The sequence below is a fragment of the Peromyscus eremicus genome, chromosome X (assembly GCF_949786415.1).
Source record: "Peromyscus eremicus chromosome X, PerEre_H2_v1, whole genome shotgun sequence".
Classification (NCBI taxonomy): Eukaryota; Metazoa; Chordata; class Mammalia; order Rodentia; family Cricetidae; genus Peromyscus; species Peromyscus eremicus.
In genome coordinates this window covers 88,203,126-88,217,487 of record NC_081439.1, presented here as the reverse complement: position 1 = coordinate 88,217,487, position 14,362 = coordinate 88,203,126, and the positions used below count along the sequence as shown (strand labels likewise).

The window sequence follows — 14,362 nt, the reverse complement described above, 5'->3', positions numbered from 1 at the left end:
ACCATTTTTAATAAGGCAATGTGTGTGTGTGTGTGTGTGTGTGTGTGTGTGTGTGTGTGTGTGTGTGTATCACCAGGATGCCTGAGTTTCCCATAAAAGTACTTAGACAATATAATTACCAAATAAAAATATACCTATATAACACAGATCATGCATCAGTTTGGATCCTTAATACTTCTAAGCAGGCAAGCCACATGCATACCCATAATGCTAACACTCTGGATGTGGAAGTAGGAAGACCCCAAGTTCAGGGCCAGTGTAGACAACAATGAGAATCCCAGGCTACCCTGGGATGCATAGTAAGAGCCTGTCCCATTTTTAAAAATTCAAATAGTTGTTTTGAGTGAGTCTTCCTCTTTCTTTAAATTGACCTCATTTTACATCGTCTAAACAGTCTCAGGTTATGCCTCTAGCATAGAAATAGAACCATGCCTCTTTAAGTTTATTTGGCTAATCTGGTGTCAGTCTAATTCATATGTAGGTGGAATGCAGACAGCTGATACAAATCTGAAATTGGAGTGCTTCTTTAACGCTTCTGCTAACACCACTTTAGGCTGAACCTCTACTACATAAGTAGACTTTAAAGACTTGGCCTGGGCTGATTTCAATGCCAGATCAATGAAAATATTTCTTTCTGCTTGCTTCTGGTTCCTACTACTACACATTGACAAAAATTTCTTGCAATAGATTGCTTGGTTTATCTTGCTGTTTATGGCTCAGCTGCTGGACAGTTGTATGCTTTTAGATGCAACACTGTGATGAGCCAACCATAATCCTGTCATAGTGCTGTGAATCTAAATTACGCAAAGGGTCAGAGCATGCTGATACCTGAAGAAATTTAAATATGTGAAACACTTATTAACCTCACTTTCTCAGTAGACAGGGCTTAAGTGTGCATGTGTGGATGTGGTGTATGTATTTGTGTTTCTCTGTGTGTGCATGTGCAGACCAGAAGTTGACATCAAGTGCCTTCCTCAATTGTTCTTCCTTTTCTTTTCTTTTTTTTTTTGAGCCAGTAAGCAGCACTCCTCCATGTCCTCTGTTTCAGTTCCTGTCTCCAGGTTCCTGGCCTGCTTGAGTGCCTGCTCTGGCTTTCCTCAAGGATGGACTAGGACCGGAGAACTGTAAAGATAAAATAAGCCCTTTCCTCCCCAGGTTGCTTTTGGTCAGGCTTTTATAACAACAACAGAAAGCTAACGCAGACAGTATATATGTTATTTTTCATCTGTACATGTTATTTAGATAATTTAACATAAAAATAGAGTATGCAAATGACCTGGTGCAGCCCAAGTTCTATGTGGAGAAGTGCCTCTGTGAGAGACTTTCAATTTAGTGAGTTCTGATGGATATCTGGAATGATGGCAAAGCTAGAGCAGCTGCCTCAAGATTGATGGAGACAGTGAGAACTGCTAGAGAAACGGAAATTAACTGCACAGTGTGGAGATATGCGTGTGATTTCAGCAGGCATAAAAATATCATGGAAGACTGTTCATTTAACCAACTTTCCTTACAAAGGTTGTAGGAAGAATAAATGCATATAAAAATATTGTGTAAAGCTTAACTACTCCTTGGAGTGATGATAAGAATAGTGAATCTAATTTTTGTAAGATGGGATATTTTTGTGAGAATACATTTTTAAGTGGTGGAAATGATCAGAAGAAAGTTTAGATAAATATTCATCTGTAGATCATTTGTGTTAAATGAATCTACTGCAGAAATAAAGAGTAGCCTTTTGTAGACTAATCTCCTCAAAGCCCTAAGCTCAACAAAAGAAAATTATAGATACTGATAATAAAGGAAAAGAATGTTCCAGGAACTGCCTGCTTCCTAAGCCCAGTGGGAAATAGTGATGAGTTCCAGAGAACAGGCCACAGCAATCACTAATACGTGCTCACTACTACACATCCACACAGAAAGGGAATAATCAGTGAGATATTTCTTCTAATACATGCTGGATTCCAACAATGTCCTTTTAAAAGACCTAGTTTTGAGAGACAGGACTGGTTTATCTACGCTTCAGGGGAAATATTTTGTAAGAATTTTCCTGAATGTGTTGTCTGAGAAACATGATTTGAACGATGTAATGAGAAGACTATCATTTTGTGGATTTTTAAAAAATAAACATACCTCAAATTTTACCTTAGAGGCCTACTAACATCCAAAAAGTTTAAAGATAATGCTTCTTTTATATAACCACTGTGCCAAATTTTCTATTAGTATGTATGCAAGGCTTACAGCTTAGCATTTCCAGTTTTTTTCTTCCTGATAGATAAAACTATATTTGAATGTCAAGGATTATGTTTTCATGATATCAACCCATATCCAATATGCAGTTGCAAAATATGAAAGCTAGATATTTCCAAACATTTTTTGGACTGACCACAGTCCTGTGCATGCTAGGCAAGCACTTTACCACAAAGTTATATCCTAGCCCAAAATTCACTTTATTGTGCAGATCAAAATATCTGAATTCTCAATGGACATTTCATCCTTCTTAGGACTTCAAGGTTGATTGAAAACTAACTATACTTTCAAAAGCAATATTTTAATGACTCATTAATGTGGTAATAGCCTATTTCAATTTTATGTTTTACTCACTTTTTAGGAGTGCGGAGATCAAGGAGAGTTTCTTGGATGTCAATTTGAATTTCAGAAGGGTTTGTATCAGGCAATTTAATTTTCACCTAAGATAAATAAGAAAATACTGTCATTTTGGAGAGGAGTTACTTTTAAAAGCATAAGGATATATGGAGAATGGAGACATAATGTTGTTCGAATCTTAAATGGTCTTTTAACAAAATAAATAAATAAACAAACAAACCAAACAAACAAAAAACAAAACCCAGAGCCAGAGATCAGGGTGAAAGCTGAAAGATCAGAGAAGCAGAACAGCCAGCCACTAGTTCTTACCTCTACGAAATCCTCAGCCTAAAGAGAGTGAAGTCCTGTTTCCTCACGCCTTGTATACCTTTCTCTGCTCTGCCATATTACTTCCTGGGATTAAAGACATATGTGCTTCCCAAGCAAAGGCATGAGATCTCAAGTGCTGGGATTAAAGGTAGGTGCCACTACTGCCTGGCTCTGTGTCTAATCTAGTGGCTCTGTTACCTGATCCTCAGGTAAATTTATTATGGTACACAATATATCACCACAATATAATATTTACTAAGAGGAAGTGCCAACTATGTGCCAGGTTATGTGATTTCCCTTTATTGATCTTAATTTTTCTCATGGAGAGACCGAGTAGTTCAGTGAGTAGATAAAGGACAGCCATCGGTAATGTGACTAAACGTTTTCTGACTCACCACTAGATTTGGTAGGGATCTTTGAACACCTTTATATGAGTAGGTTTCATATAAATGTATAAAATGTCATATTAAGTGTAGGTTGGCAGTGGTAATTTGTAGTCTCCTGGTAAAAATACCCATACCACATTTCCTGGGAAAGTACTGGCATCCAGAAAAGTTAAACTAAAAAAAAATAATATAACCTCCATCTCCTAAGAAGGACTACCTACTAGTTTAGCAAGATTTCACTTACAAATGTCTCATCACAGTGACTACAGGGCCCAGAAGCCAGCAGCAGTTCTACTTCTGGTTATATATCCAAAAGCATTGAAAGCAGGAACTCAAGGCCAACTATGGCTACACATGAGACCTTGCCTCAAAATGATAGCAATGACAAAAAGTAAAAAACAGAAGAAAAAAGAAAGAAAAAGAAAACATTCAAAAAATTGTACATGGTTTTGTTCATAATATCTGTATTCAACATAGTCAAAATGTATAAACAGCCAAAATATGCATCAGTCGATGAATGGATAAAGTGTAGCATGTATACACAATGAAATATTATTCAGCTGAAGAAAAGGACAAAGTATATTAACTATTTATAAATGTGTATGAGTATGCTGTCCGCATGTATGTCTGTGCACTACATGTATACCTGGTGTCTAGTGGTCAGAGGAAGGCATAGATCTCCTGGACTGGAGTTACAGGCAGCTGTGAGCCACCATGTGGGTGTTGGGAATCAAACCCAGGCCTTCTGCCAGAGCCACTCTTTACTGCTGAACCATCTCTCTAGCCAGATCCAGCACATTTTATTGATAAATCCTGAAAACATTATGCTAAAGGAAAGAAGCCAAGCATTAAAAGGTGCATTTTGTAGGATTCAATTTATATGGCATGTTCGGCATAGGCCAATCCAGAGACAGAAAGTAGACTGGAATTTGATAGGGGCTGGGAAGTGGAGAAAGGTGGTATCCGCTTAATGTGTATGAGATTTCCTTTTAGGTATATGAAATAATTTGGAAATAGATATTAGTGGTAGTTATACAGCACTGTGAATACATCAAGTGTCACCAAGGATAAATGTATATTTTACCGCCAAATTACACTTCTCTAATTTACATCTGTCTTAGTTAGGGTTTTTATTATTGTGATAAAATGACATGATCATAAACAACTTGGGGAAGAACAGGTTTACTTCATTTTAGAGCTTATAGCCCATTATCCTCTAAGGCAGGAACCAATGCAGAAGCCATAGAGGAAGGCTGCTATTGGCTCAGTCCCCATGGATTGCTATTCTTACGCACCCCAGGACCACTTGCCCAGGAATGTCACCACCCCAGTGAGCTAGGCCCTCCTCCATCAATCATGAATTTAAAATAATCCACAGCAGGCTTGCCCAATTGAGGTTACCTCTTCAAAAGTGACTCTCACTTGTGTCAAGGTGACATAAATTAGCCAGCAGACCATGTACTCTTTTTGTGATGGGAGTTGACATATATTATGATAAATGTGTGAAGACATACAATTTCCATAAACAAAGGAACAAAGAAAATGGAATTCAAAGTTCAGGTAAATTATGAAGCTTTTTCTAAGGTAAACTAGATGACCTGACATTTTAGTTATTTGGAGAGTGCAACTGTTGGAATGGCCAGGGTAAAAGCAAGCTTTTAAGGGAAATGAATATGAAATAATGTAACATACTGGAATTTCCTCCTAAAATGCTCAATACATAGTGTAAGGTTTGTGGATCAATACATGTTTCTGAATTATATTTTCTTTATTAAATCTGTACTTTAGTATGATGCTAAATAGCAATCTAGAGGTGATAGAATTTATGTACTTCCTGTGGTTAACTTTACATTTTAGAAATTAAATCTTCACAATTAAAGATGCCTTAAGTGAAATAAATAGCACATTTTTCACAGAAGCAGTTACAGGCCCTCTGCCTCAAAATAAATGAGCATTAGCTAGGACGAAAGTCCCACTTTTACTGAAATAACCTTCCAGTCAGATAGCCAATTTGAGATGCCCTTTAATGTGTCTTAGTCGCCAAATGGATCAAGGGATAGAACTATTTGTTTCTTCACTTTGAAATGTTTAGATCTTTAAAAGTAAAATAGTATTTCATAACGGTTGAAAGGATAATTGAGAAGAAATACTGATGATGTATGAGAAATTTAGATAGAATTCCTAGGCAGAACTTCAAAGTGGTTATTATAATAATCTGTGGTTCCAGTGAAAGATAATTCAAAGAAGCAGCTCACTAATTTTTCCTCTTAAGAAAATTAAAAGTGTCTGCTACAATATTTCAAAGGAGGGACAAGAGAAAAGACAGATTAGGTGGGATGGTGCACACCAATATCTCACAAGATAAGGATTCCATGGGGATCTTAACAGCAAATCCCCTCTTGAAACTGGAAGGACTTGTACTCCTCACATGGATCAAGGGATATAGCTGTTTCTTTACTTTGAACTGTTTAGTTCTTTAAAAGTAAAAAATTATCTCTTGTAATCTTAGCAGAAAACCCTTCCTGAAACATGAGTCAAACTTGTTGAATAATTGGTAGTGTCAATGAATACTTGGAAAACAGTTGACCTCTAATTGTGTGCAAGGCTTTCTTTGTTAAAAACTGCCAAGTATGGGATACCACTGACCAAACAAAGGAATTTAGGTTCTTTCTTTTACGTAGTTTACAAACTGAATTCATTTAGAAATGACTGCACAAACAAGATCTGAACAGTGATGCTATCAACAAAGATGCTAATGCTCACTGCGGAAAATACCATGGGATTCCACCCCCTAGACAAGGAACTACAAGCAACTAATGACTGCTGAGAAAGGGAGACTCGGTCCCTATTAGGAATGAGCTCCCTAATTAGTTACCCAACACAAAAGGTTCAGTCCTAAAACCATATACATACAAACAATAAAAATGGACTCAGCAGGTTGTGTGTGTGTACACACACATAAGAAAAGGAGGCTAACAACTGAAGGGGGACATGGGAGGGGTTAGAGGTGTAAAAGGAAGGGGAAAGGGATGTAATTCTATTTCAACTGAAACGTATCTTTAAAAAGGAATAATTTCAGAACGTTTTATATGTAACTGGCTAGTCTATAATATTTACTGAAATTTTAGTAAAACTTAATCTATACAGATGGTTTCAGGTTGGTATTTTGAAAACTATTCTAAATTAATTCAAGGGCTGTAGATATCTATTTGTCAGAAGTATAGATACTATTCCTGATACATTTGATTCTTTAAAAAAAAGTTAAAACAAAACAACATCAGGAAACTGTGGTAAAAGAGACTTGGATAGGTTTTATCTTGAATCGCTTCAACAATTTAATTTCCCATTGTTGAACTATGGAAATACATGAGATCTTTTTTTCCCATGCCACCACAGTAGTTTATAAAAATCCTTTTTTTTTGGGGGGGGGTTCAAGACAGGGTTTCTCTGTGTAGCTTTGCGCCTTTCCTGGAACTCGCTTTGTAGACCAGGTTAGCCTCGAACTCACAGAGATCCGCCTGCCTCTGCCTCCCGAGTGCTGGGATTAAAGGCATGCACCACCACCGCCCAGCTAAAAAATCTTTTGAACAGCAATAATCTGTAGGAAAATGAAAAAACAAAAATGATGGATCCACACCTTGAATTTACATAAATATTCATCTCTAAAGATTAAGTATATAGAAACCTGTATTCTCCAAAACAAGGGCACAAAATCAATAAGGCATAGTTTAAATTAATGTAAGTTTTCTGTAATGTCATTATCATTTTAAACATTCCAGTACTACATTGCCATGCCTTCCTTTTCTTTTTAAAATATGTCCCAGAAACATGACAGGACTCTTCTCCTATCACAGGAGTCAAGAGGAAGCTCAAGAGTCAAGAGGTGTGGTGAGGTGGCCTGTAACTCCAGCAGTTGGAAGACAGGCAGGAGGATTGTGAGTTCAAGGGCAGACTAGGAAACATAGTGAGACACTGCTTTCAAAGCCCAAAACCAAGCTCAGCTCATCCACAGTCTTCCACAATTCCACAGACACCTATTCCTCCCCTAAATAGTAGCCTGCTATCTGTCTTGATACAACCAAAGCCATTGCGCTTCTATCTCCATTTTCCCACAACAATAAGAAGCCTCATTCCTTATAACCTAATAATTAGCATATCTCTTCTGCTGCTGTTTCCTCCACTTCACTGATTCCTTGATGTCTTCTGTTAGGTCCACTGGAACACAGAGCGCCTCACCCCTTCCTCACTGCTCACCTCTTTGAACGGTCTCTTTCTTTTCTGTCTAAGTGAAATCTGTATCTCCACTGAAGGCACCATTTCCCTCACAGTCTTTCCAGTTGGTTCCTGGGTTTGTTTGTTTGTTTGTTTCTCCCATCTCCTTTATGTCACTGCCTGTCCCTTCTTTTTCATTAAAAACATTTCATGTCGTACATCACACCAAATGACAAAACCCAGACACAGAAATGAAAGGGCCTCTCTTATATACACAATCTTCTAAAAAGGAAATGCATAGAGAGAGAACGGTGTTACCAGAGTAGGGGAATGCAAGATTCTGGTAAAAGAGTTCAAAGTTTCAATATTGTAAGATGAATAAACCTAGAGATTTGAAACACAGCATGAAGACTATCATTAAGATTATACTGTATAATAAAAAATTTCTGAGATTCTGCTTTAGGTACCCTTTACAAATGCACACAAAAGGTAACATATGAAATGATGTATATATAAACTGACATGACTTTAATAATCATTTCATTATATATATGGATATAAAACTATTTGTACATCTCAACTACATATAATTAAAATTGCCACATCTTTATACTACACTGTCATTACTGTTTGTATTCAAATCATCTATCAATTTTCAAGATGCTTCAGATTTCAATAGTTCCTTATTCTCTATAATATTTCTAATATCTCATATCTTAAACATTAGTGATTCAAATGTTTACTCAGATGATTTTTAGTGTTAAATTTTTACTTCTTCATCTCCTTTAAGTCTTTGCTCAAATATTGCCTTGTGAGAGGCTTTTGCTGTCTATACGACAACAGTTCTAATTAAGGAGATACTCATCAACTGTTATTGTGTGCATGTATGTGTATATACATCTCTTCCTAAATATAACCGGTTTAGTCCATATAATGTTACTTGTATATATGATTTCTGGGCTGAATGTTGGCAATGTGCAACCAACTGGTGTGCTCTTTCCTGGGGGGCACCACTTCTCCCCCTCCCAGCTCTGTTCAACTGCCTGTAGTTCTTTCCGCAAAGTTGAGGCCTTGTGAGCTTGCTCCCACCACACCCACATGTCCACTGCTGTCATCCTTGCTCAGCTAACAACGGAGCGATCATGCTGGGGAATCTTTATAAGTGTAGCTTCTGATGTTACTAGGACACATAATCTCACAGGAAACTCCTTGATCCTCTGGTTCTTACAATCTTTCCACCCCCTCTTCAAGATAGCGGGAGGGGTGTGTGGGAAGGTTTGGAGGGAGGAAAGGGAGAGAGAAACATTGTAATTAAAATACAGTCCCAAAAACAAGCAGAAAGGGGGACAGTCATAAGAAATGGTGTCCATTATTCACTACTATCCCATAATATAGTTCTAGGGGTATTAATTGGTATAACAAATAGAAAGAAATAGGTGGCAAAATTATAGAAAAGTAGGAAATAAACTTGCAACGTGAGAGAAGAACACTCCAGGTTGAATGAAATAACTTGGCATACTAAAGGATCAGAGCCATATGGCTAGAGTAAGTAGAAAATAATGAACGAAGAGGTAAATGCAACACAAGGTGAAACTGAAAGAAGGTAAGACAGATCATATGGGAACTCACAGATCAGGACAAAGGCATTTGAGTCTTGTTCTAAGTGCAATAGGAAGTCATTTAGGGGCCTAAGAAAAGAAAGATGTGGTCTAATTCTGTATATTTGTTTGCTATCTTTCATACGAAAAAAGATCTTGCTATATAGTCCAGCCTAGCCTTAAATTTACTCTGTAGTCTAAGGTGACCTTGAATTTACCATTCTCCCAATTCTCCCTACAAAGTACAGGAACTGTTTACTTTTTAGAGATCAATTACACTGTGTGTCAAAAGGCTACAGTTGAAGCATGGAGATGAGTCAGAGAAAAATCAAAATGGATCAGGCAAGAATTGGTGGTACTTTGGAACATAAAATCAATTGCAGTAGTAATGAAAATTAGAGGGATTTCGAATGTATTTTGAAAGTATAACAAACAAGACTTGCTGATGGGCTGACTATGAAATATCAAAGAAAGAGGAACGAGAGCTGAGTTGGGTTTTTAGTTTGAGCCTGCTATACGCTAGCAAAGTGCTGTTATCTCCTAGCTATATTATCCCTAGTAAATAATATTGCCATGAGAAAGTCTAAAGAGAAAGATGTTCAAAAAAAAACAATTATATGAGTATTTTTATGGACATGTTGAGTTTCTGTCACCTAGTAAAAAAGTGGGAAGTAAGCCAAGGGACTAAACTGAAAGGGAGCAGATAAAGAGGAAGGATGTCAAGGCTCAAGGGAATGTGCAAACAGTGATATGGGAGCAAAGGAAAGGAGGACTGGACAGTGATGTGGAGAGAAAACCAGAAGGTAGGTCATTAAAGACAAGACAGAAACTGGGTTTCAAAGAGGAAAAGGTCAACAGAGTGAAATTCTGCCGAGTTGTTTCCTTATATGTCCAAACTGTCTCCCACTGTCATTTTTCCTGAGACAGAGTATTATCAGTATGCAGATCAGGTAGGCCTCAAACTTGTTGGTGATCCTTCTGTCTCTGTCTCCTGAGTGCTGGAATTACAGGCATGCACTGCCACAGTTAGACAAACTGTTCCTTTCTAATCAGGGCCTTGAAAGTAGAGGGAAGCTATTTGGGCATATTTGTATAGGGAAATACTTTAGTTTTCAAGATTATCCTTTAGTGGTTGCTAAGGAGGGAACTCGGGGCCTGGCATGTTCTCAGCAAGTACTACACATCTGAGCTGTAGCTACACGCTCAAAACTGACCCTCTTAAGGCAGGAGTTAATGATCCCTGGCCCCTGCGTACAAAATGATAATATCTTGGAATATAGTAAGTGAAAATGCATCTATCCTTTCCTAGGTATCCCTTAACATCTTAGAGTAGGACTACATTTGAATGTTTGTTCATTAGATCCAGTGACACACAATAAGAAAGAAATAAATGTCAATAAAAGAACAGATATTTGTCATCAGCTTAAAAGCTTACTTAAAACTCTCCTATTCTACAATGTTCTTCAAATCCCATGTATTCTTCCATCTCCCTCCCCTCTTCTCTACTAAACTTCTGTAAAGAATAGTATTTATTAGCACCACGCTCTAACCAACTGAGCTAACCGCAACCTAGATGCCCTTCAACTGAAGAATGGATAAACAAAATGTGGTACATATACACAATGGAATACTACTCAGCAGAGAAAAACAATGACATCATGAGGTTTGCAGGCAAATGGATGGATCTAGAAAAAATCATCCTGAGCGAGGTAACCCAGACTCAGAAAGACAAACATGATATGTACTCACTCATAGGAGGATACTAGATGTGGAACAAGGATGACTGGACTGCTACTCACATCACCAGGGAGGCTACCTGGAAAACAGGACCCCAAGAAAGACACGGGGATCGCCCAATGAAGGAGAAATGGAAGAGATCTATATGAACAGCCTGGACATGAGTGGGGGTAATGAAGGGCGAGGGTCGAGGGAAAGAGAGCTTGGGGGAGTGGGAGATCCCAGCTGGATCAACAACAGAGAGGGAGAACAAGGAATAGGAGACCATAGAAAATGAAGACCATATGAGAATAGGAAGAAGCAAAGTGCTAGAGAGGCCCACAGAAATCCACAAAGATACCCCCACAACAGACTGCTGGCAATGGTCGAGAGACAGCCCGAACTGACCTACTCTGGTGATGGGACGGCCAAACACCTTAATTGTCATGCTAGAAACCCCATCCAACGACTGAGGGATCTGGATGCAGAGATCCATGGCTAGGCCCTGGGTGGAGCTCTGGGAGTCCAATTAGCGAGAATGAGGAGGGTTTATATGAGCGAGAATTGTTGAGACCAAGGTTGGATAAAGCACAGGGACAAATAGCCAAACGAATGGAAACACATGAACTATGAACCAATGACTGAGGGGTCCCCAACTGGATCAGGCCCTCTGAATGGGTGAGACAGTTGATTGGCTTGATCTGTTTGGGAGGCATCCAGACAGTGGGACCGGGTCCTGTGTTCATTGTATGAGTTGGCTGTTTGAAACCTGGGGCCTATCAGGGTCACTTGGCTCAGCCTGGGAGGAGGGGACTGGACCTGCCTGGACTGAGTCTACCAGGTTGATCTCAGTCCTCGGGGAGGCTTTGCCCTGGAGGAGGTGGGAATGGGGGGTGGGCTGGGGGGAAGGGGAGGGGGCGGGAGGGGGGAGAACAAGGGAATCCGTGGCTGATATGTAGAACTGAACTGTATTGCAAAATAAAAAAAGAATAGTATTTATTTTGTTGTCTTGTCTTCCTCTCTTTCTCAGGCCTGCTCAGTTTGCCATTTTCCATGACACTGAAGCTGCTGTCTTCCAAAGACCAACAAACAGTTCTTTGTGTTTATTTTTCTCACACTTTATTTTTGAGACTCATACATGAGTCCTATATTTACATAATGTCTACCCCATCCTCTCCATCTCCAGTTCTTCCTGTATCTCCCATTCTCTCTCAAATTCATGAGGTCTTCTCCTTTAGCTATTACTGTTACAAACACACACACACACACACACACACACACACACACACACACACACACCATGTACACATGTGTATGTGTATGTCTGTGAACACAGTCTTCTGAGTCCATTTAGTATTGCTCATATGTATATGTGTTCAGGGCTGGCCACTTCTTTATTTTTATTAAATTTTCCATACAGTATATTTTGATCATATTCTTTTCCCTATCCCAAATCCTCCCAGAGAGCCTCACCACCTCCCTACCTACCAACTTCATGGGCTTGAAAAACAAAACCCCAAAAGCAAAAATCAAAACAAACACCAAAACTCTTATAAATACCTGAGTTGTGGGTCCTTAGGGAAAAACCTACTACTATTATTCTGCTGAAGGAACATAGCAATGACTCCTAATGACATACCCATAGATCAGGGAATTGCTCAACCCCCATCAGAGAAGCTTCTTCTTGCAGTAGATAAGTATTAACACAGAGACCCACAACTAGACCATGTGCAGAGACTGAGCTACTCTGGAGCTCAGGGATCTAAGTGAAAGAGGAGGCGAAAGGAATGTAAGAGCCAGAGGTGGAGGATGACTCCAAGGCAACAGTATCTCTGAGACACAACAGAGGCCAACACGTATGAACTCACAGAGACTGTAACAGGAGAATAGAGGCAATGCACGTATGAACTCAGAGAATGTAACAGCACACCAGAGAAGATACACGTATGAACTCAGAATCTATAACAGCACACACAAGGCCTGCACAGCCTCAAAACATACAACAACTCGGCATGGAAAAGGGGAAGCGACACAAAAATCCCACCTTTAACCAGGAGACTATTTGTAATCAGTACCTGCTGACAAAGGGAAAATCAGTTTTCTCTAATAGAGTGTCACTTAGTGTATCAACCACACTCCAAGGCAGGTCGCCTGCCAAGAAGTAGTTGGCTAACACTACTTGTTTTTGGTTTTGTGAGCTTTTTATTTTATTTTGGTTTGGCTGACCACTTCTTACCTGACAAGTCTAATGTTGGTCCCTGCAACTCTGAGTATCTGTTTTAATCCTTCTTTATTTCTTTTAAGTTATCTTAACTTATATATAAAAATGTACAAATTGGGCTGAGGAAATGGCTCAGTGGGCAAAGGTCCCTAGAACCCATGCAGTAGTTCTGTATGTCTGTAATCACAACGCTCCTACCTCAAGATGGAAGACATGGGCAAGAGAACAGGCAGGAGCAAACAACACAGAGACTCCTGTCTCAAACAAAATGGAAGGTAAGGACCAACACCCGAGCTTGTCCTCTGATCTCCACATGGGTACTGTGGACCCCACATCACCTCACCCATTATGTGCACAGCACACACCTACAAATTACTCATATGTATATTTAGAAATTACTCATATTAATGAGGTACAACATGATGTTTTGATACATTTATACAGTGTGATGTTTTAATCAAGTTAAACCTATCTTTCTTGCCCAACATGCATCCTTTCTTTATTGTGAAAACAATGAACCTCCTTTCTTTTAGCCTTCTGAAATATACAGCACATAATTATTGCCTGGAGTCACCCTGCTGTGCAGTAATATCCCAGAATTTCTTGCTCCTGTAACAACTATAATTTACTGCCCACTAACCAACCTTTCCCCATTCTTCTCCCCTCTCCACTCTCTCCCATCTCTGGTAAATAACCATCTATTCTTTACAATAAAATTGCTGATATTCTATGTGTCTTCCTTTGTTCATCCTTCCTTTAAGTGTTGGTGTTTTATTATGCTGAAAACTTAGGGTCTCCATATATGAATTTCAGGGGTACACTATTCAGTTACAGAAACTGCTTGTCTGTAATCAAATGTTTCTGCCAGTTCTGGTTCAACAATTATGGACCGTGTGATTTTGATCATTTGATGAAACCACATCAAAATTTCATCATTGAAATGTAAAATTACTGATGCTCTATTACCATGTAATATGTATAAGACATTTTGCACCATTATTCCGGAAATCCATGGTTTTGAGACCTTTTTGCAGTTATTATGTATCTCACTGTGAAAGGCTTTTATTTTCACACTAATATTGATATTTTTAACATTATAAATATATATTACTTTCATAATCAGAAATATATTAAGTCAATACAATTATATTAACTTTTAAGAATATATTTGTTATCCTCTCCCACCACCACAATCATTATAAACTAATGTTATAATATTAACTATAAATGTATGTGTGTTACTAAGAGAGCTATTAGAAATTTAATTGAAGGTTCACTGTACTGCCTCAAGCTGATAATAAGGAATCCTATTACAGCTC

The 14,362-nt window shown here is 38.6% G+C and overlaps 1 protein-coding gene across 1 annotated transcript in view; it reads right to left on the bottom strand.

Annotated features, from left to right (window-relative positions):
• The window catches only part of Dnaaf6 (dynein axonemal assembly factor 6), a 42,045-nt gene that overhangs the window by 230 nt on the left and 27,453 nt on the right, over positions 1 to 14,362 (bottom strand). Inside the window, exon 6 of the mRNA XM_059251089.1 lies at positions 2,599 to 2,684. Within this exon, the coding sequence (XP_059107072.1) occupies positions 2,599 to 2,684 (86 nt within the window). The remainder of the gene's footprint in view (positions 1 to 2,598; positions 2,685 to 14,362) is intronic.